The sequence below is a fragment of the Pipistrellus hanaki genome, assembly GCF_964339955.1.
Source record: "Pipistrellus hanaki genome assembly, chromosome: 15".
NCBI classification, from domain to species: Eukaryota; Metazoa; Chordata; class Mammalia; order Chiroptera; family Vespertilionidae; genus Pipistrellus; species Pipistrellus hanaki.
In genome coordinates this window covers 41,009,101-41,032,983 of record NC_140517.1, presented here as the reverse complement: position 1 = coordinate 41,032,983, position 23,883 = coordinate 41,009,101, and the positions used below count along the sequence as shown (strand labels likewise).

General features: G+C 45.8%; 1 protein-coding gene, 1 long non-coding RNA gene and 1 pseudogene across 6 annotated transcripts in view; 2 read left to right on the top strand and 1 right to left on the bottom strand.

Moving 5' to 3' along the window:
• LOC311633877 (ly6/PLAUR domain-containing protein 3-like) overlaps positions 1-23,883 on the top strand; it is a 238,827-nt pseudogene that overhangs the window by 53,285 nt on the left and 161,659 nt on the right. The window lies entirely within an intron of this gene.
• The window catches only part of LOC311609975 (ly6/PLAUR domain-containing protein 3-like), a 187,928-nt gene that overhangs the window by 12,292 nt on the left and 151,753 nt on the right, over positions 1-23,883 (top strand). For 2 of the 3 annotated variants that reach the window (XR_014792869.1, XM_084860795.1), the window contains one exon: positions 2,320-3,219. The exons of the other annotated variant lie outside the window; for it this stretch is intronic. Coding sequence is in view for 1 of the 2 variants with exons in the window: in XM_084860795.1 (XP_084716921.1) it covers positions 2,320-2,569 (250 nt within the window). In the remaining variant the exon portion in view is untranslated. Of the gene's footprint in view, positions 1-2,319; positions 3,220-23,883 lie in introns of those variants that run through there. 3 annotated transcript variants of the gene reach the window in all.
• Positions 11,440-22,751, bottom strand: LOC311609986. Of its 2 annotated transcripts, none has more exons than XR_014792884.1 (3): positions 22,632-22,751; positions 12,345-12,499; positions 11,440-11,597 (listed from the first exon to the last, which is right to left on the bottom strand). It is a non-coding gene; the product is annotated as an uncharacterized lncRNA (long non-coding RNA). The 2 variants fall into 2 exon arrangements; XR_014792885.1 differs by having other exon boundaries at positions 11,446-11,582.

Genomic DNA, 23,883 nt, shown 5'->3' with positions numbered 1-23,883 from the left:
GGGACACCATCTGTGTTAACTCCACCCCCCCCCCCCCCCCCAAATTTCAAGTACTGGGCCTCTAGTTCACATATAAGTTCTTGGTTGATCTCTTCCCTCCCTCCATTCTTTCTTAGGATCCTCCATGACTCTGGATCTACTTCGTTTGTCAGTTTATTTTGTTCATTAGATTCCACATGTGAGTGAACTTATGTGATATTTGTTCGTTGACTGAATTATTTCACTTAGTATACTACTCTCCAGGTTCCTCTATGCTGTCCCAAAGGGTAAGAGATTTTTCTTTTTTACAGTTGCATAGTATTCCATGGTATAAATGTACCATGGCTTTTTTATCCACTCATCTACTGATGGGCATTCAGGCTGTTTTTAGATCTTAGCTATTATATATTGTGCTGCTATGAACATAGGGGTGCATACATTCTTTGTGATTGGTGTTTTGGGTTTCTTAGGATATATTCCTAGAAGCAGGATCACTGGGCTAAATGGGAGTTCCATTTTTAATTTTTTGAGGAAACTCCATACTGCATTCCACAGTGGCTGCACCAATCTGTATTCCCACCAGCAGTGTACTAGGGTTCTCTTTGCTCCACATCCTTGCCAGCGCTTGTCATTTATTGATATGTTGATGGTAGCCATTCTGATAGGTGTGAGATGATACTTCATTGTCATTTTAATTTTATGTTTTGAGAAGAAATAGAAACATAGGCATACAGAATTAAAATGACCAGGACCACAGGTTGGCTGCTGCTGCTGCTGCCTATGCTGCTTCAAAATAGGTCTGGGTAGCTAAGTTGGTTAGAGCCTGGTCCCCATAGCCAAGGTTGTGGGTTCCACTACTGGTCAGGGTACAGGTAAGGGTAACCCAATGAATACATAAATAAGTGGAGCAACAAATCAATGTTTCTCTCTCCCCCCCTCTCCCTCGCCCTAAAAAAATAGAGAAATAAGTAAAAAATAAGGTGGGTCTTCTGGGGAGAGGTGTGGATGGTGCAGAGTGGGGCCCAGGGAACAGGGTCCCCTCATTAGCTACAGAGAAGGTGGCGAGAGAGGGGAGGGGAGTGATTCCTGCCCTGGGGGATGGGGCTGTGGGCAAAACTCCTCCAACCTGAGTAGAGGGTGGCTGGGGGAAGACCCCTGCTCTGGTCAGAGGAGGAGAGGGGGAGGTTCTTGTGGGAAGGGATCTCTAGCTGGGCCCACTCATCTGTGGGAAAAATTCTATCCATTGAGCCAAACTGGTTTTGGCTTAGTGTTGTTGTTGTTGTTGTTTTTTTTTTTTTTTTTTTTTTTTTTTTTTGGAACTGCATTTCCATAGAGGCTTGCTGATGGCAGAACACAGGGATGTACTGGAGAAAATTTTTGTGTTTGTTTGTTTGTTTTTAACTTTATTTCCACAAAACTATGCTTACAGAAATACACTCATATTGATTAATAGAATGCAATTTACGTTTAATTTATTTTACATGATATGGACCAGAAACTTGATACATGCTTTAAATGATTTTAAAAAAGAAAAGAAAAAAGATTTGCAATGTTTTGTTTTTCACCCATTACAAGTGTATATAAAAGATCCTCCAAAGCTATGGGAAATGTTTTTAAACCTTGAAGCGTCTACCAGGCATTGTGGAGGGGATTATGGTTCTGACTCCTTACAACTCAAGGGGTTAGGGTGCCCCCAGAAACCACAGAGGCATCATGGGAGATGTAGTTCTTTAATCCCTCTCCTCCCTCCCCTGTCCCCCGCCAGCTGTATTAGATGTAGCTCTAACTCTAAGACTAACTATTGGGGTGTGATGGGGGGCGGGAGGGAGGGAGGGGACTTTTGCTCTTCTGCAGTAGGAAATGGGATCCGTCCTAAGCCAAGGACAGGGACAGTGTTTCTCCGAGTTCCACCTTCCTGATCAGTTGGAACCCCTCGGCCCCCGGTTTGGGAGGTTTTTGCCTCTAAGCTAAGGTGACCAAATTGTCGAGGTGTTGGCGGCACAGTCTTGATTTCTAACAATTTTTCCTGCGTCCCGCGGCGTTTTTAAAAAAGTTCCGATTTTTGGAAAGAATCTTTCCAAGTCCCGAGGCGTTTTAAAAAATCGGGACTTTTTTTTAAAAAAAAAACAAAACGCCGCGCCGGGAGAAAATTGTTAGAAATTGGGACTGTCCCGCCCAAAGCGAGTTGATCCCTTCACCTTACTAAGCTGCACTCTGCCCCGTCTTCAACCCCGGCCTGTGTGTGTGTGTGTGTGTGTGTGTGTGTGTGTGTGTGTGTCTCTTCTCCCCCCCCCCCCCCGCCGCCCCCCCCCCCCCCCCCCCCCCCCCCCCCCCCCCCAGCCAACGTGAAGGTGCCTTGCAGGTCCGCGACTGCATCCAGGATGAGTTCTGCACCCAGGACGCGGTGACCTGCCCGGGCTTCACGCTCAGCAGCTCTTGCTGCAAGGGCCCCCGCTGCAACACTGACCTCCGCGACAAGACTGTCTTCTCACCGCGCATCCCGCCGCTGGTGCTGCTGCCCCTGCCCCAGACCACGACCACTGGCAGAGGCTTACTGAATGATCCCTGCCCAGTCCTCTTGCGCGGATAACAAGAGCAAACACATACCATATAGGTTGTATCACACCCCGGGCTCTAAGTACTGTGCAGATATTGCTTAATCCTCATAACTACTGTAGAAGGAAGGCGATGTTAATGTCCGTCTTAAAGTTGCAGAAACGGAGGCCACGAAAGATTAAGCAACTCGTCCAAGGTCACACAGCCAGAGAAAGGTGGGTCCGACCTAGAACTTCAGCCTGACTTCACTGCACCTTGCAAAAGGGATGTCATTATCCCTCCCTTGACTGCTGGGAAATGAAGGCTCAGAGAAGGGAAATGGCCGGCCCATGGTCATGCTGATATTGAAAAGTAGCCACTAGCCGAAACCGGTTTGGCTCAATGGATAGAGCATCAGCCTGCGGACTGAAAGGTCCCAGGTTTGATGTTTCTCTCTTATCAATGTTTCTAGCTCTCTGTCCATCTCTCTCCCTCTCTGTGAAAAAAAAATCAATAAAATACATTTTTTTTAAAAAATTACTCCAGCCAAAACCGGTTTGGCTCAGTTGATAGAGCATCGGTCTGTGGACTGAAAGGACCCAGGTTCGATTCCGGTCAAGGGCATGTACCTTGGTTGTGGGCACATCCCCAGTGGGCGGTGTGCAGGAGACAGCTGATCGATGTTTCTCTCATCATCGATGTTTCTAACTCTCTATCCCTCTCCCTTCCTCTCTGTAAAAAATCAATAAAATATTTAAAAAATTAATCCAGAAAGAAAAGCCCATTAATTAGCCCATAACCCCCAGCTTGGGTTTTAGTCCATGGTCGTGACACCTGATGGTACCTATAAACTCTCACTCTTAGCTTTCTTCTCTGGAGTGGGTTTACTGGCTGAAGCCAGCCAAGGAGAGACGCTGATTCCAGCACAATTCTGACTCAGCCCGTTGAAAAGCTCCTGGGTTATGACATGCATCAATTACGATTACAGTACCAGCACAACTGAATCCATGCTCCCAAGAGACCAGTCAGAGGCAGGGTGGAGACCAGGAAAGAATAACAGGCAGGTGAGGACAGATGGAAGGGTTTTAAAAAAGAGAGATTGAAGATAAGAATGAGAGGAGGAAATGCCAGCTGGCTCAGTTTTCCCTCCACCTGTTGCTGACTCGCTCTGACCAGGCTCACCACCAACCCCCGGTGGATGAAAATCACAGGTCTTGCCCTAGCCGGGTGGCTCAGTGGTTAGAGTGTTGGCCCTCGGACTGAGGGGTCTCGGGTTCAATTCCGGTCAAGGGCACCTGCTTTGGATCTTGTGGTCAATCCCTGTCCCTGTACAGGCACGTGCGGGAGGCAACCAATTAATGTGTCTCTCTCACACTGTTTCTCTCTCTGTGTCTCTCCCCCTCCTTTTCACTCTCTAAAAATCAGAGAGGGGGGCGGCGGGGGGGGGGAGAGAGATAAATAAATAAAAAGATCAAATCATGGGTCTTTTCTCTGTTACACCCTAGAGTCCAGAGCTGAAATAATGGAAATTTCCATACCTGTAGCGTTCGTACAGTGGTCACGTGTGGCAACTTGAGTGTTTGAAATGTGACTGAGGAACTGAATTTTAAATGTATTTTAATTTTAATGAATTTAAACTTAAATGTGTTTGGCAACATGTGGCTGGTGGCTACCATAGTGGACAGTGCAGCACTGAATGGTGAGCCTCAGCTCAGGGCAGGGCCTTCCCAGCTGTGTCCCACAACAACCCAACCTGCAAATTGGTTGTTTGGGGGCATCCTCTAGGGGCAGTGTCCGCAAACTCATCAGTCAATAGAACCAAATATCAACAGGATAATGATTGAGATTTCTTCTGAGAGCCAAATTTTTTAAACTTAAACTTCTTCTAACGCCACTTCTTCAACATAGACTCACCCAAGCCGTGGTATTTTGTGGAAGAGCCACACTCAAGGGGCCAAAAAGCCCCATGTGGCTTGAGAGCCGCAGTTTGCCGACCCTGGGTCCCAATCCAGCTCTGGGAAAGTCTGAGAAAATGACTGTTTGTGCCTCAGTGTTCGCATCTGTAAAATGGAGCATAAGTGGGCCTCGCAGAATGTTCAAAGTTTGGGGACCTCAGTGGAGGGCGGAGGGAGGTGCATCACATGATCTTTCCAACTGGTCTGTAGGTGTGAAATGTTTTATAATCAAAGTTGGAAAACAGAATGCGGATACTGTATTGCAGGAAGGCTCTGAGTAGTCAGTGGTGTGTGGAAAGTGCTTGCCACAGAGCCTGGAACCAGCAAACCATGGGTGCTTTTAAAAATACCTGGCCATAGCATATATGCATAGCCCATGGACACAGCTGGCAGTGGGGCTGGGGGTGGGGGGGGAAGGCGGGGAGGGAGGGCGGTCTGGGTGGAGGGAACAAAGGGGGAGGGGATAGGGAGTGGGAAACATCTGTAATAATGTCAACAATAAATAAATAAATAATCATCTGGCAGCCGGCAGGATGGCTCTTAAAGCACTGTCCCAATGCACCAAGGTTGCAGGTTCGATCCCCATTCAGAGCACAGACGAGAATCAACCAAAGAATGCATAAATAAATGGAACAACAATCTCTCTCTCTCTGACGCCCTTCCTCTCTCTCTCTCTCAAATCAATCAATAAAAATTTAAAAAACAATACCTGGCAAACATCCATTCTCCGAAAGGTGTCAGAGACAAAAAGATAAAAGAAATAACAGCCTGGCCAGTGTTGCTCAGTGGTTGAGCCTCAGTCTAGGAACTAGGAGGCCATGGTTCGATTCCCGGTCAGGGCACAGGCCCAGACTGCAGGGTTGACCGCAGCAGCAAGGGGCGTGCGGGAGGCAGCCGTTCCATGACTCTCTCTCATCATTGATGTGTCTATCACTCCTTCCCTCACCCTCCCTATCTGAACTCAAATAAAACATATTTTAAAAAACAATGAAAAAGAGAGGAGCTCAAACCAGACTCCTCCCGGGCTATCTCAGCTCCTCAGTGAAAGGTCTTGGCCTTTCCTCCCTAGCTCAGCTTCCAGGCGTTACTGTCAGAAAGGAGGTAGAGAGGACTCCTTGGGAACACTGTACAAAGAAATCCGTTTATTGAGACTTTATGTTCCAGAAACGGACCGCACAGAGGCTGAAGGACCGCACAGAGGCAAAAGGCGTGGCCCCTGGCCCTTGAGGAGCTCACAGTCCAGGAAGGAAGACAGAGGCTGAGACCATTCCCATGGAGATGGGGGGCGGGGCCCGCAGCCTGCACAGGAGGGACCCAGTTATCCCCCCAACCCTGCCCCCATCTTCCAGGGCGGCTATGGGAGAGCTCCTGGCTGTCTCTCCCACAGTCCCTGTGGCACTTCTAACCACTTCCGTCCCCATGACGACAAGGGGGCAAAAAGGAAGAGGAGGAGGAGGAGGGGGGCCTATCTGCAGCCTCAAAAAGCTAGCATGCCACAGGAGGGTATGTATGTACAAGGGTTTCCCTTTATTTCCCGAAGCCTCAGACCAGCGCAGCGGAAGCTGGGGACTGAGGTCAGTGGAGGAAACGCGGGGGCTGGGCCAGCCCAGTCCGGTAGCGGGAGTGGGAGGAGGGGGTCCCCGGGGCAGGAGGGCAGGGAGCAGGGAGCAGGCTCCCAGTGCAGAGGCTCATAGCAGGGTGCGGGCGGCCACGGCCAGCAGGAGGGCCGCCAGGCCGGCAGAGGGCGCTGCCGAGCCCCCGTTGTGGGCCCCGTGTTGGTGGGGCGCTGCTCCTCGTTGCTGCGGTCCTGGTGGCCCGCGGCGCCTGCGGCCAGACTGGCCCCTCCTCTGTGAGCGCAGCGAGAAGAAGGTCTTGTTGCGGAGGTCGGCGTTGCAGCGGGGGCCTTTGCAGCAGGAGGCCCTGAGCGTGAAGCCCGGGCAGGTCACCGCGTCCCGGGTGCAGAACTCGTCCTGGACGCAGCCGCGGACCGGCAAGGACACCGTCACATTGGCTGGGGGGGGGGGGGGGGGGGAGGAGACACACACACACACACACACACACAGGTCGGGGTTGAAGATGGGGCAGAGTGCAGCTTAGTAAGGTGAGGAGACCTTCCCGCTTTGGGCGGGATAGTCCCGATTTCTAACAACCCCCCACCCCCGGGGCGTTTTAAAAAAACGTCCCGATTTTTTAAAACGCCTCGGGACTTGGAAAGATTCTTTCCAAAAATCGGGACTTTTTTAAAAGCGCCGAGGGACTTGGAAAGATTCTTTCCAAAAAATCGGGACTTTTTTAGTATATGTGCTGCCGAAGCGAGCACAATCGGGACTTTTTTAAAAACGCCGGGGGACGCGGGAAAAATTGTTAGAAATCAAGACAATGCCGCCAACACCTGGACAATCTAGTCACCTTAGCTTAGAGGCAAAAACCTCCCAAACCGGGGGCCAAGGGGTACCAACTGAGCCAGAAGTTGGAACTCGGAGAAACACTGTCCTGGTCCTTCGCTTAGGACGGATCCCATTTCCTACAGCAGAAGAGCGAAAGTCCCCTCCCTTCCTCCTGCCCCCCATCACACCCCAATAGTTAGAGTTAGAGCTACATCTAATACAGCTAGCGGGGGACGGGGGAGGAAGGAGAGGGATTAAAGAACTATTGATACATCTCCCATGATGCCCCAGGTCAGAGGCCAGGAGACTGACGTGCACCTCTCCTCTGTAGTTTGGGGGGGCACCCTAACCCCTGGAGTTGTAAGGAGTCAGAACCACACTCCCCCGCAATGCCCGGGTAGACGCTTCAAGATTTAAAAACATTTCCCATAGTTTTGGAGGATCTTTTATATACACTTGTATTGGATGAAAAATAAAACATTGCAAATCTTTTTTAAAATCATTTAAAGCATGTACCAAGTTTCTGGTCCATATCATGTAAAATAAATTAAACGTAAATTGCATTCTATTAACCAATATGAGTGTATTTCTGTAAGCACAGTTATGTGGAAATAAAGTTAAAAAAAACCACAAACATTTCCTCCCAGCACATCCCTGGGTCCTGCCCTCAGGAGGCCTGTATGGAAATACAGCTAAAAAAAAAAAAAAAGAAAAGAAAAAAAACAACACTAAGCCAAAACCGGTTTGGCTGAGTGGATAGAATTTTTCCCACAGATGAGTAGGCTCAGGGAGAGATCCCTTCCCACAAACCCCCTGACCCCCCTCTGACCAGAGCAGTGGTTTTCCCCCAGCCCCCTTTACTCAGGTTGGAAGAGTTTTTCCCACAGCCCCCTCCCCCAGGGCAGGAATCACTCCCCTCCCCTCTCTCCCCCCACCTTCTCTGTAGGGAGTGAGGGGACACTGTTCCCTGGGCCCCACTCTGCCCCCTCCATTCCTCTCCCCAGAAGACCCACCTTTTTTACTTATTTTTGTATTTTTTTAGGGAGAGGGAGAGGGGGGGAGAGAGAAACATTGATTTTTGCTCCGCTTATTTATGTATTCATTGGGTGACCCTTACCTGTACCCTGACAAGTAGTGGAACCCACAACCTTGGCTATGGGGACCAGGCTCTAACCAACTTAGCTACCCAGACCTACCTTGAACCAGCATTGGCAGCAGCAGCAGCAGCCAACCTGTGGTCCTGGTCATTTTAATTCTGTATGCCTATGTTTCTATTTCTTCTCAAAACAGCAAATTAAAATGACAATGAGGTATCATCTCACACCTATCAGAATGGCTACCATCAACATATCAATAAATGACAAGTGCTGGCAAGGATGTGGAGAAAAGAGAACCCTAGTACACTGCTGGGGGAAATACAGACTGGTGCAGCCACTGTGGAAAGCAGTATGGAGTTTCCTCAAAAAATTAAAAATGGAACTCCCATTTGGCCCAGTGATCCTGCTTCTAGGAATATATCCTAAGAAACTCAAAACACCAATCACAAAGAATGTATGCACCCCTATGTTCATAGCAGCACAATATATAATAGCTAAGATCTAGAAACAGCCTGAATCAGCCCATCAGTAGATGAGTGGATAAAAAAGCCATGGTACATTTATACCATGGAATACTATGCAACTGTAAAAAAGAAAAATCTCTTACCTTTGGGACAGCTGGAGGAACCTGGAGAGTAGTATACTAAGTGAAATAAGTCAGTCAACAAACATATATCACATAAATTCACTCACATGTGGAATCTAACGTCTAATGGACAAAATAAACTGACAAAATAGATCCAGAGTCATGGAGGATCCTAAGAAAGAATGGAGGGAAGGAAGAGATCAACCAAGAGCTTACATGTGCACTAGAGGCCCAGTACATGAAATTTGTGCAGGGGGTGGGGGGTGGGGGGTGGAGCTAGCGCAGATGGTGTCCCTCAGCCCAGCCTGCACCCTTTCCAATCTGGAACCCCTCTCACAATCTAGGACTGCTGACTCACAACCACTCTCCTGCCTACCTTCCTAATTGCCCCTAACAGCTTCTGCCTGCCAGACTGATCACCCCCTAACCACTCCCCTGCCAGCCTGATTGATGCTCACTGTTCCCCTCTCAGCCTGATTGCCCCTAACTACCCTCCCCTAACTGTACTCCTGCAGGACTGGTCACCCCCAACTGCCCTCCTCTGCTGGCCCAGTTACCCTTAACTGTCCTTTCTTATCAGCCTGGTTCCCCTCAACTGCCCTACCCAGCAGGCCTGGTCCCCTCCAACTGCCCTCCCCTACTGGCCTTATCACCCAAAATTGCCGTCCCCTGCTTGCCTAATCACTCACAACTGCCTCCCCTGCCAACTATCTTGTGGTGGCTATCTTGTTTCCACATGAGGGCAGCCATCTTTGACCACATGGGGGTAGCCATTTTGTGTTGGAGTGATGGTCAATTTGCATATTACTCTTTTATTATGTAGGATGTTCATAACCCATGGACACAGACAATAGTGGGGTGAAGGCTAAGGGACAGGAGTGGGGAAGATGGCATGACAAGGGAGGGGTGAATACTTCAAACAATAAAGTTTTATAATACTTTAAAAAATAAAGATAGGTTTGTTTTTTTTAAATTCAGGTAGGGTTGTTTCTGAGGCTGGCTTGGAGGTTAGTTCTGACCCAGGAGGATTCCTATTAGCTGTCACTTTCCCTAGTTCTCCCTAGTTCAACAGCTAGCCTGGAGGTGAGCTTGTCATGGAGCCACCCGGCTCCTCTGCATTGCTGACCACCACCACCTTCATTTTTAACAAGACAGCCCTTTACCATGAACTCCCTCCACACATTTCTGTCCAAATAAAATCACTTTCTAGGGAAGAACGTTGAAACTCCCTGTTCTTTTTAAAAATATTTTTATATTTATTAAATTGATTGGGGTGACATTGGTCAACATGAGATATTAGGTTTTAGGTGTGGGTTCCTGTCTTACAATATCTGTCTATAGCACCATGTGCCCACCATCCAAAGTTAAATCTTCTCATAGCCTTATATTAGGAACCTTTATGCTCCCTCCCCACTTTTTAATGTGTTTTTATTGATACCCACTGCTGGGGATAGAACCTGAAACCCAAGCATATGCCCTGACTGTGAATGGAACTGGTGACCTCCTGCTGCATGGGTCACCACTCAACCTCTGAACCACACGGGCCAAGCAAAGCTCTGTTCTTATCTTGTCCCTGAGCCACCAGCTTGAGAACTGGAGGCAAGGACAGTGGAGGGCTTTCCTCAGAATCCCCCCTCTGCTTTCTAAACAGGGCACTGGCCAGGGGATAGTAGACCCTGGCCTTCATGAATTGCTTCTCCCAACATGGAAAATCTTCACTACAAACAAGCTGGGGCAAAAGTGACAGAGAGCCCAGTATTCTGAGCCTGTTATCGCTGGGGGGAGCCTGGAACCGATGTGTGACATCTACATGGAGGGAAAAGCCCCCAACCTGTCAATCACACCTCCCTGAAATTACCCTCTGACCCGTGGACCTGCAGGGTTGAGTAAGGCTGGCAGCCTTTCCCACTGGAAGTGATGCTCCCTATAGTCCTTGACTGGGAGCCGGGAGAAGGGGAACCTATCTTTGCGGCTCGGTCCACTCATAATGTTACTTTCCTCATACAGAGCTGGAGTGGGTGGTGGGCATGGAGGGTGGGGGGCGTAGATCAGATGGCACAGATCTACTGTTCTTACTGATACTTAGTATAAGTTCTTGAATACATGTTTCCTTATAATCCATTTCAACTTCCTTCTTGCTTTTCTGGGAACACAAGAGATTTTCAAAGTTTCTTAACTGGATCTCCCTTATAATGACTCAGTTTTTAGTAATAATCTCAATTACTAACCCCAGCATTTGATAGGCCATGAGCGGTGACCTCACTAGCAACTTAAAGCTCCCAGAGCCACTGGTACATCTCTCCCTGGGCTGCTCAGGCCCCAGAACACAGGTTAGGCTCCGGCTTCCAGGCCCTTTATTTCTGGCACCTGTGAATTTGTGTTTCATTGGCACCCAACTATTTACTGAAAGACTTTTTCTACAATATATATGCCTTTTGAAAAGTGTCTGAGGGCCAAGTATGTGTCATGTTCTGCACTTCAGTCTGATGCCAGGACAAACAACACAGCCCACCTTGTCTTCCCAATGATTAAATTCCACTGTCCCCCCTCCCCCCGGGGAAATGGGCAGTTGAATTGCAAATAGAGAGTGAAAGGCTGAGAGAACATGACCAGAGATCCTTCTGTTTAAGGAGTCAGGGAATATCTCCAGAAAGAAATAACATTTTAGTGAATTCAGGAAAGACAAACCGTCTATGGCAGGCATCAGCCCTCTCTGGCCTCTCCACACCTTTGCCATTCAATCAAGGCCACAGAAAAGACAGCTATGATGTGTGCTGATGCTTCAGGGTCTAGAGGAGAGAGGGCCGGATTTGAAGATCCTGTGAGGTCCAGCTGGTCATGCAGACCACCTCCCACCTAAAAGATGGTTTCTTTCAGGAAAGGATAACAAAGTCGTGCCTGCAGAGAAATCATTTTATTGCCGGGCAAGGGGTCTTGAGTTGCAGGGAAAGGATGTCACCTCTGTCACTCAGAGAATGCCTTTCATGCTTGAGATGTCTTGGATTTCTGCCCTTCTGTTTCAAAGTCTTGACTGGATCCATGGCTGTCGGTAGGGTCCCTCAAAAGATATGAAACACGGTCTCGATTTCAATGTGAATGAGTTCTATTTATTTCTTCCAATCAGCCCTCTGGAGTGTTTCTTTCCTCTGTTTCTTCTTGCTCTCTCCCAGCACTACTCCCTACTCTGGCTCTCTCACACTCCCTCAAAAGACTGTGCACTGGCCCTACCTGGTTTGGCTCAGTGGATAGAGCATCAGCCTGTAGACTGAAGGGTCCCAGGTTCAATTCAGGTCAAGGACACATGCCCAGGTTGCGGGCTCAATCTTCATTGTGAATTGTGCAGGAGGCAGCCAACCAAGGATCCTCTCTCATCATTGATGTTTCTATCTCTCTCTTCCTCTCCCTTCTTCTCTAAAATCAACAAAAATATATTAAAAATAAAAAAGACTGTGCATTGCACTCTCTTTTCCCTTCCCATCTTCTCTCCTTCTACTTTCTCTTACCCCTAATCCTCCCCAATCCTTCCTTCAATGTGTTATCTGCAAACTCTGTTTCTTCTTCCTTTTCTAATTCTCCTCTCTCCATTTTTTGCATTCTCTCTCTGACTTTGACTCTATTTATTTTTCCTCCCTTTTCTTTCCTGTCTAAATCACTGCTACTCATCCCTCCTCCTGTGCCCTTCCTCCTCCCCAGACCCCTCCATGTCTCCTCCGTCCTCTCCATGTCATCTGACTCCATTTCTCTATCCAGCTCTGTCCTTCCCTACTCATCCCTGTCTTTTCTTGTCCTCCCCAGGCACTCTTACCCTGTGCTAGAAGTTCTAGCATAACTTCCAAGCTTCATCCCTGTCGTAGTCTTCAGTGAGTGAGCACCAGGCATCATTAAACTTACTCCCATCGGTTGTGCATTCGCTATATGTTGTGCCTTTATACGTAAAGGGGAAGACACATGGAGGTCGCTCTGAAAAGTAGAAGCAAAGGGTGTGGAAATTAGCGGTGGTGAGATTGTGTTCGACTTAGCAAGAGAAAGGGGACGTGAATGGAACACCGGGGGCTGGGTGAGGAGAGGATTCCAAACAGGAGTCAATTATGGAGATCCCCCCACAGGCTCCTCACATGCTTACCATCCTCTGCGCAATATTTCCATCTCCCTGAATATTCTGAGTCTAGAGAACACCATCTGAATTCAGAGAAAACGGACGTGCAATCAAAATATTTGTAGCCACGATGGGTAAACAGGAAAGCACAGGGTTCCTCTGAAAAAAGGAAGCAGGCATTATTCTCCTCACAACTCCTAGGCACCATTTACTCTGCGGTGATTCTGGTTACGTTTCTGTTCAAGCCAGCCCACCCCGATAAAGGGCCTGCGTGGCCGGAGCGCCCTGCTAAACACTAGGGGTGTCCAGATCCATATGGCCTGATGTCTGTCCTGTGACAGTTGTAACGTCTCTTGACATTATTTACCCAGAGACATTTATTTCTTGTGGGTTTTGGAGTTCTAAGAGACAGATAAGTTTGCCAGACCACAAAGCAGCCTGATTTTGGATTATAATTTCTTTTAATCCTTACCCAACGATATGTTTTTATTGATTTTTAGACAGACAAGAAGAGATGAAGGGAGACACAGAGAGAACCGTCCCTCAGTTGCCTCCCATTCGCGTCCAGATAGGGGATCAAACCTGCAATCTATAAGTATGTGCCCTGACACCAAATCGAGCCCACAACCTTTTGCTGACCCTCTAACCAACAGAGGCACCCAGCCAGGGCTAGGATCAAAATTCTTTATACCCTGCTGACTTGTTGTGTCTAAAGCTGCGGCTTCACCCAATTCAACACCAAAAATCTAAGTCAATGTCACATTTATGAACACAGGTCATGTCATCTTATTATTGTTAATAGTCTGCCTCACATCATTGAGAAGCCCAATTACAATCCACATTCATGGGGTAACAAAATGTGTTTCTGTGTGCACCAACTTTGGCACTTAAATAGGTTGAGGAGGAAAACTATGGAAATCAGAGAGGGCTTGGTGGCCAAGGCATCTTTGGCTTGAATGAATTCTCTCAACTGCATCACTGAACTTACTGATGGCAAAGGTCACCTCTCTGCAACTCATGTGCCTATTTCTTTCTGTTTGAATAACCTCTGCCCCCACTCAGTCCTGCCTGTTCTTCTTGAACAGGCTCCCTGAGTAGAACGCCATCCCTTGGAATGATGCCTGATCCTGAGACTCCAGCCCCACTATCTAACTGTGGCTTGACCTTAATGACTAAACACCTAGGGGGAGAGAGAGGGGAGAGGTGCACCTCCCCCTCCCATTTCTGAGAGTACAGTCTTAGCCCATGCATGTAAAATACCTTTGAAGAATGCTGATAGCAGTTGCCACCTAACATTAGTTTGTTTGATTTGATTATTACTTTTCTTTTCATTATTTTCCAACATTTCTCATAAAAGCATAACATGCTAATTAGACAGGACAGCTGAACAACCTTCCAGATGTCATTCCTGACATCCTTCTGGACGAAGCCGCTGCAGCAGGGGGCAAAGCAAAGGTGGTTAGGGGCAATCAGGCAGGCAGGCAGACTGGTTAGGGGCAATCAGGCAGGGAGGTAAGTGTTTAGGGGTGATCAGAAAGGCAGATGAGTGATTAGGAATGATCAGTCAGGCAGAGTGGTTAGGGGCGATCAGGAAGGCAGGCAAGTAGTTAGGGATGATCACGCAGGCAGACAAGTGCTTAAGGGCAATTAGGTAGGAAGGCAGAGGCAATTGGGGGCAATCAGGCCGAAAGACAAGCAGTTAGGTCTGATCAGGAAGGCAGGAGAGGCATTAGGGATTATCAGGCAGATAGGCAAAGTGGTTAGGAGCAATCAGGTAGGCAGGCAGTGTAGTTCGGGGTGATCAGGCAGGCAGGCAGAGAAGTGGTTAGGAGCTAGTGGTTCCAGATCATGCGAGGGATGTCCAACTGCTTGTTGAGGGATGATATTCAGCAGTTAGACATCCCCTGAGTGGTCCCAGATTGTGAGAGGGTGCAGGCAGAGATGAGGGCCCCCCCCAGCCCATGCATGAATTTTGTGTGCCATGCCGCTAGTGTAAGTATGTTACCTAGGTTTGGCCTCTAATCAGGGCCATCTTCTCTGGCTGCCCACGGCTGGCCCTGCACATTACAGCCACTCACTCCAGTTTCCCTTTTGCTATCAGGCAATTGGAGCCTTTCAGCCAGGGAAAGGGATCAAGAGGTGGTTAGTGCGCCTCATAGTGATTGGTCGAGCGGTCATTCTGGTAATTCCACCAATAGGGTCAAAATTTGCATATTACCCTTTTAAAATAAAAGGCATCCAAATTGGAAAAGAAGTGAAGTTATCCTTTTTTTCAGATGACATAATATCGTACATAAAAAACCCAAAAGAATCCATGAAAAAAGTAATTGACTTAATAAATGAATTTGGCAATGTAGCAGGATACAAAGTTAACACCAAGAAATCTGTGGCATTTGTATACACCAACAGCGAACTTACAGAAACAGAGACTAAAAAAACAATTCCATTTACCATCCCACCAAAAAAATTAAGATACCTAGGAATAAACTTAACTAAGGAGGTAAAGGACATATATGCAGAAAACTACATGACACTGAAAGAAGAGATAGAGGAAGATGTAAACAGATGGAAGAACATATCTTGTTCATGAATTGGTAGAATCAACATCATCAAAATGTCCATACTTCCTAAAGCAATCTATACGTTCAATGCACTCCCCATTAAAATACCAACGGCATATTTCACTGAATTAGAAAGATCTCTCCAAAAGGTCATTTGGAACAATAAGAGACCCCAAATAGCCACAGCAATCCTGAGAAAGAAGAGTAAAGTAGGAGGGATCTCAATACCAGACTTCAAGCTGTATTACAAAGCCACTGTTCTCAAAACAGACTGGTACTGGCATAAGAACAGACATATAGATCAATGAAATAGAATCGAGAACCCAGATATCAACCCAAATCACTATTCTCATAATATTTGACAAAGGGGGCACAAATATACAATGGAGTCAAGAAAGTCTCTTCAATAAATGGTGTTGGGAAAATTGGACAGATACATGCAAAAGAATGAAACTAGATCACCAACTTACACCATACACAAAAATAAACTAAAAATGGATACAGGACTTAAACATAATCAGGAAACCATAAAAATACTAGAGGCATCCACAGGCAGCAAAATCTCAGACATATGCCAATAGAACTTCTTCACTGATACTGCCCTAGGGCAATGGAAGCTAAAGAGAAAATAAACAAATGGGACTACATAAAAAAAAAAGCTTTTTTTACAGCAAAAAAAACTGTCAACAAAACAACAAGAAAGCCCACTGTATGGGAGAATATATTTGCAAATGTTATCACTGATAAAGGCTTAATCTCCAACATCTACGGACAGCTTATACAACTAAATAAAAGGAAGATGAATGATCCAATTAAAAAAAGGGCAATGGACCTAAATAGAATATTTTCAAAGGAAGACAGAAGGAAGGCCAAGAGGCACATGAAAACATCCTCAAAGTCACTAATTATCCGAGAGATGGAAATCAAAACAACAATGCGGTACAATCTCACATGTGTCAGAATAGCCAACATCAACAAATCAACAATCAACAAGTGTTGGCGAGGTTGCGGAGAAAAAGGAACCCCCGTGAACTGCTGGTGGGAATGCAGACTGGTGCAACCACTGTGGAGAACAGTATGGAGTTTCCTCAAACAAATAAAATGGAACTGCCATTTGACCCAGTAATCCCACTGCTAGGAATATATTGCAAGAAACTAGAAACACCAATCTGAAAGGATATTTGCACCCCTATGTTCATAGAAGCACAATCTACAATATTTAGCATCTGGAAACAGCCTAGGTGCCCATCAGCAGATGATAGGATCAAAAAACTCTGGTTCATCTACACAATGGAATACTATGCTGCCTTAAAAAAGAAGGAATTCTCATCATTTGCAGTAACCTGGATAGAATTAGAGAACATCATGCTGAGTGAAATAAGCCAGTCAATGAAAGAGAAATACTACTTGACCTCACTCATTTATGGATATTAAAGAACATTATAAACTGATGAACAAAAACACAGATATAAAGACAGTAAAGCAACAAGCAGACTGTCAAATTACAGCCTGGAGGGTAGGGAGATCTGCGGGAAATAAGAGATCAACGGAAGGACTTGTATACATGCATATAAGTACAACCAATGGACACAAAAATCTGGGGAGGGTGGGTATGTATGGGGGGGGCAATGATAAAATATGTACACAGATAATAATTTAATTTAAAAAATTGCATATTACCCTTTTAATATATAGGATATATACAGCTAATATGCTAAGAGTCTTTCCATCCATCTAACAGGTTGCTATGACATGCACCAACCACTAGGTGGCAGATGCTCAATGAAGGAGTTGTGTAGCACACAGAGAATGGCACCATGGACCTGGCACCCACAAAGTAACACTCAGAAGATTCCCCCAAGTGGAGCACAGGTCCTGGCACCACCCCGGAGGGAGAGCCCACCAAATCTCAGCTAATGCTGCCAAGACCCCATGGCACAAAAAGCAGCAAACAGTCCAGACCAGCCCCCAAATGGTCGCTGTGGGCACTAGGTAATGACATCATATAGCAAGGCCTGGCTTTCTTGCCCTAGTGATGATTAGCCTCCTTGCAGTTTCTTCAGCCCAGAAACATGACTTGCTTTATAGCCAGGTGGAAACACTATACTGTAACCAAATGTCTGTGAAGCGTTTTCCTGTGCCTCATCCCATTTGATCCTCACAGAAGTCCTGGAGTAGGTAGATAGTAGACTCGGTGGAATTCTATTTTCTTTCGTTAGCAGAGAAACGGAGATTTAGAGAGCTTAGAAAATTGACCAACTGAAAAGAAATAAGAAATGCTGGGCCTTGAAAATGACTTCAGGCTTTCTCACTGTGCAGAATATAGTCAAACACTGCTGCAGTTAAATATTTTACCCTTTGTTCTCCCTGTGTGATCTACAATAATAATCTGCTTCATGTTGATATTTACTTCTGTTTTTCTGACAATTACCTAAAAGCAAAGTTGGATTGCTTCACTGGGCTGAAAAAAAGTTTAGATAAATCAGAAAGCAGGTCTATTAAGCAAGTTTATTCTATATACATAAAAGGCTAAGTTGACTCATGCATGTGTGATACATATAAAGCTCTTGCAGGCTTCACTCACTAAATCACAGTCATTGTTGATTGTGAATTTGGTTAACACTTCAATTATAGAGAAAGGGCGAATAGCAATATCAAAATATTTCTTCTAATTAATTTCCTTTCAATGTGCATGAACTTGTGTACCAGGCCACTAGTCTGAGATAATTGGAGGTGAGAGGATCCCAAGATACAACTGAGCTGGAAAAAATACAGGGTAGAGGAGATGGAAGGAGGAGAAGAGAGATGGATGGGGATGGTTTGAGTCCATTTGATGGCAGAAATGCTCTGCAGCTCAACCTTTTTTCACATTAAAACATTATAATTTTGTATGTGGTAGGAACACCAAGTGTTAGCTCCGTGGATCTACTCTACAGCATAGTGACTATAGTTAACAACACTGTATTTTCTTCACATTTTGAAGGCCATTTTAATAGAAACAGGTACATGAGAAAGCTACAAGACATACCATATTAGTAAGAATCTTACCCTTTCTCATTGCAATCATACTGACAGCTAAGGGTTAAATGGCCAAATGGGACTCAACTCATACCACATTAATCATGCATTTGCCCTGTTACCCTGAACACTTACACCTATTTACATAAAAAACTCACTGTGAACAATATATGAAACCTGAGTGTAGGGGCCTATGTCTGGAATACTGGAAAGCAAATTTAGGAATGAGTAAGCTATGGTGGGGATCGATAGTTATTAGCACTCTGAGCTTTTGAGTCAGACTGACAAGGTTTATACTTCAGAGACTTGTTTAAAAACAACAAGTTCTTCATAGAGTTTGGCGACCCTGGGCAATGTGGCTCAGTTAGTTGGAGCATTGTCCCATACACCAAAGGGTCAAGGGCTTGATTCCCAGTTAGGGCACATATGTAGGTAGTGGGTTCAATCCCCAGTTGGGTCCCATACAGAAGGCAACTAATCAATGTTTCTCTCTCACATCAATGTTTCTCTCCCCCCCCCCTTCTCTCTCTGTCTTCCTCTCTCTCTAACATCAATAAAAACACATCCTCGCCAAAACCAGTTTGGCTCAGTGGATAGAGCCTCAGCTTGTGGACTGAAAGGTCCTGGATTCGATTTTGGTCAAGAGCATGAACCTTGGTTGTGGGCACATCCCCAGTAAGGGGTGTGCAAGAGGCAGCTGATCGATTATTCTCTCTCATCGACGTTTCTAACTCTCTGTCTCTCTCTCTTCCTCTCTGTAAAAAATCAATAAAATATATTAAAAAAAACAAACAAAAAAAACAAAAACAAAAACAAAACAAAAAACACACACATCCTCGGTGTGGATTTTAAAAACAGTTTTTGGCCCTTGAGGAACACTCAAGAACATTATTATTATTCATTGGAGTCAAGATGCACCAAATTGTGTGTAGGTACAGTCCCCAAGCCTAGCCTGTGATCAGGGCGATTTTCCCTGGCTGCCATCACCTGGTCCTGCCCCCTGCCAGCACCCACCTCAGTTCCCCATTCAACATCCAGCAATGGAAGCCTGAGGGCCAGGGGAGGGACCAAGAGATTGGCTGTTCCCACCCACTTGCCAGCCCCACCACAGCTGCTCATCACACTCTGTGTGTGGGGTGACTGGCAGGGTGGGTGCTTGGCCTGGTGCTACCCACATCCCCCACCAACCACCTCGATTCAGTCCCCCTTTGTCATTGCTGATCATAGCCTACTGGTGGGAAAAAGAGACTGAGATGTGGTCACTCAACTCATAGTAACCGATTGAGCAGTCATTCTGGTTCTTCTGCCATTATGGTCTGTGGGTTTTTATTATATAGGATTATTATTAATACTAGTGGCCCAGTACACAAAATTTAATGCACAGGGGTGTTCCTTAGCCTTGCCTGAAACCTCTACAATCTGGGACCCCTTGAAGAATGTTAAATCCCAATCCCTATAGCAATCCAGGACCACTGGTTCCTAACCGCTCAACTGCCTACCTGCCTAATTGCCCCTAACCACTCTACCTGCTGACCTGCTTGCCTCAAAATGTCCCCCTTGCTGGCTTGATCATCCCCAGCTGCCCTTTCCTCTTGGAATGATCACCAATACCACCTCTGCCTCGGCCCTGCCACTATGGCTTTGTCCAGAAGGACATCCAGGAAAGTCTCCTGGAAGGTCTCCCAATCTAATTAGCATATTAACATTTTATTAGTATAGATTGAGGCCTGGTGCACAGGTGGGAGCCAGCTGGTCTGCCATTAAGGGTGTACCAGATCAGGGTTAGGGTCCCCCTGGATACAGGACCAGTCTGGGTGAGGGGCCTGGGGCAGTTTGAAGGCTGTCCACACCCCCATCAGGCCTGCCATGATCCCACGAGGGGGCATGGCCGGCCAGGGGAAGGGCCATTTAAGGGTTGTTTGCAGGCCAGCCAAGCCCCCAGTTTTGTCTGGGAGGATGTCCAGAAGTTCTCTGGAGAGAACCAAGATGATGGCATAGGTAAACACCTAAACTGCTGCCTCACACAACAATTACAAAACTAAAACTAAAAGACAAAATGTCTGTCACCCAGAACCACAGGAAAAATGGCTGAGTGGAAGTTCTTCAACTAGAAAGAAAGAGAAAGAGCATTGAGACGTGCACAAGCATTGAAACCAGGCTGGTGGCAGGTGTTGATTTTTTCAACCTGAAGTGAGACAAACACCCAATTACTCTGAAATCCAGTTTCTGGATAGACACAGGGGACCCAAACTCCTATGGGGAGAAGCTGGACTGTCTGCCATTGGGTTGAAAAGTGAGGGGGCCTTGTTTGCAGAGCTGCGTGCAGGAATAATTGTTTACTGTGCTGGGGCGCGGGACATGGGGACAGGGTTGGAGACGCAGAGACGCCTGACTGGCAGCCATCACTCTTTGCCATGCCCTAGCATAGTGATACCCTGAGACCCTGCCCCACACAATCTACAAATCTTCCAAGGCACCAAGCAGTGGCTTTTGCATATGAATGGCCTTTCTTATCACACCTTAACCTAGAAAACTACAGCCCTGGTCAGACAGCTCCAAAACCTCCAAACCCCAAGCAAAGAGGAGACAACTGTAGTTATCACTATAGCTCCTGCTGGGTGGCCTCACACAATAGCTGACTGCACCCCATGGGAGATCCAGAAGCCAGTGTACCAAGTGGTCAGCGTGAGACACCAGATTTCAATTCCTCATATCCATAAGTGACACATTCAAGAGGCAGACTCAATGAGCACCAAAGGCCCACTGATATAAGTCCTGCCCTATAAGTGTGTCTCCAACGCAGCAGTTCTTCCATTATAGACACAGCGGGTCCTCAGAGCCAATTAGCCTGGAGGTCAATTCCTCCCAGGGTACCAATAGCAATTAAGGCTTAACTACACTAAGACTTTGCACTCAGCCCATCAAAGGTTGTACCAAGAGTGTCTACCTCAGGTGATTGGGGAGGCTGAACTACTGGTCTCTGTGTGTCACCTACCACACAAAGCCACTCCAACAACACAGGGAAGCAGCCAAAATGTGGAGACAAAGAAACAAGTCACGAATGAAAGAAATGGAGGAAAGCAAACTACTGGACATAGAGTTCAAAACACATTTATTAGGTTACTCAAAAATCTTCAAAAACTACCAAGAAACATCATGAGACCTCTAAGGAGCTTAGTGAGACTTTCAAGGATCTTAATGAGAATGCCAAGAAATAAAAAAATAAAAAAAAATAGAAAAGGACCAATCAGAAATTAAGCATTACTGTCTGAAATAAAGAATATACAGAAACTCAACTGTAGATTAATGTACCGCAAGAATCGAATAAAAAATCTGAAATATGGGGAAACAAAAAAAACCCCAACCAGAAAAACAAAAAGAAAAAAGAATCCTAAAATATGAAGAAAGTGTAAGGAGCCTCTGGGATAACTTTCAGCATGCCAATATCAGAATTATGGGGGTTCCAGAAAAGAGAGAACAAAATATTGAAATTCTATTAGAAGAAATAATGACAGAAAACTTTCCCTACCTGGTGAAAGAAATAGACTTAAAAGTCCAGGAAGTGCACAGAACCCAAAACAAAAGAAATCCAAAGAGGACCACACTAAGACACATCATAATTAAAATGCCATTGCCAAAAGACAATAATCTTGAAAGCAGCAAGAGAAAAACAGTTAGTTACATGCAAGGGAATACCCCTACAAATGTCAGCTGATTTCTCAACAGAAACTATGCAGGCCAGAAGGGAGTGGCAAGAAATATTCAAAGTGATGAGCAGCAAGAACCTACAACCAAGATTATTCTACCCAGCAAAGTTATCATTTAGAATTGAAGGTCAGATAAAGAGCTTTGCAGACAAGAAAAAGCTAAAGAGTTCATCATCACCAAACCAGGATTACATGAAATGCTGAAGGGTATTCTTTGAGAAGAGGAAGAAGAAGAAAAGGTAAAGATAATAATTATGAACAACAAAATGACATCAAATACATACCTACCAACAAATGTATCTAAAAATCAAGTGAATAAAAAAATCTGATGAACAGAAAGGTTTGATGAATATAATAGAATGAGGGACATAGAAAGGGAGTGGACTGACAATTCTCAGGGGGGAAGAGTGTGAGGGGTAAGGGAAGAGATTACACAAAAATCTTACACCTATGGATGAAGAGAGTGGAAGGGGGTTAGGCTATGGGGTGATGTGGGGAATCAGATGGAGGGGAGCTATGGGGACACCTGTAATAATCTGAACATTAAAGATTTATTTATTTTATATAAAAAACAGAAGGTCTCAGGAAAGTCTCCTGGTCTAATAAGTGTATTACACTTTTATAAGTATATATTATTATTAATTTTATTATAAAACCCATTTCTGGTGCCCTTTATTCCACCTCAGTCTCAGCCTCTCCCCCTCCCTTACCTCCACTTTCAGAATTGCCCACTTGTAGAATTGCACAGGCACCCGCGAAGATAAGAAAGATCCCAGCGCAAAGAGCCATAGCTGCTGGCCTTCCTGTGACTGATGAATGTCAGCCTCTGCTGCATTCTTTTATAACATGCTTCCCTCACACCACCCCTTGCAACCAGATAAAAATCAACCTCCTCAAGGCAGTGCATTTGTGTTTCTAAGCCGGAGAGCATGAAGTTCAAGATTATCTCTCAGCCGATATCACAGGACGTTGACTCACGGCTTAATGTCCCTGAGTCTTAGAAGCTTAAAATCCATTTAAAATGAGGCTTAGATGTTTGTAAAATTCCTTTGTTGTAGTGTTTCATGAACAGGCAAAAGGAAGAGGGAAAGATGAAAAGGATTTCTGCTCTCACAGGGTATTCAACCCCATGGGTATGGACTATACCTTGGTAAAGGGTAAGGAAGCAGGAGGTGGAGAAGGGCAAAGAAGGAAGTGGTCTCCTGCAATAATGTCAACATTAAAAAATTTTTAATTAAAAAAATACTAAAATGGCCCTGCTGGCATGGCTCAGTGGTTGAACATTAGCCTGTCAACCAGGAGATCACAGTTCGAATCCAGGTCAGGAAATATGCCCCGGTTGCAGGCTTGATCTGCACTAGGGGGGCTGCAGGAAGCAACCAATCAGTGATTCTCTCTCATCATTCATGTTTCTCTCACACTTCCTCTTTCTTCCTCTCTGAAATCAAATAAATATTTAAAAATACTACATGAATAAATAAAATAAACTAAAAAAACAAAACAAAATCTATTTCATTTCCTGACTGTAGACTCCAGATTGAGAGCCTAATCAGTTTGCCTGTCAGAGTCTCAGAGAAGTGTGAGAAGACAGCCAATCAATTCTCCATTTAGGAGGAAACTGAGGCTCAGGGAACTCCTCAAGGTCACAGGCTGCGTTAAAACGACCCAGCTGCCCTAACTGGTTTTGCTCAGTGGGTAGAGTGTGGGCCCGAGGACTGAAGAGTCTCGGGTTCAAACTGAACAAGAGCAAATATCTCCATTCCAGGCTTGATACCCAGCCTTGGTCGGACATATGTGGGAGGCAACCAATCCATGTGACTCTCTCACATCAGTGTTTCTCTCTCTGTCTCTCCCCCTCCCTTGCACTCTTTCTAAAAATCAATGGTAAAATATCCTTGGGTGAGGATTAACCTAGAAACATTTTTTAATAACTAAATAAATAAAACCACCAGCCTGGGGGAC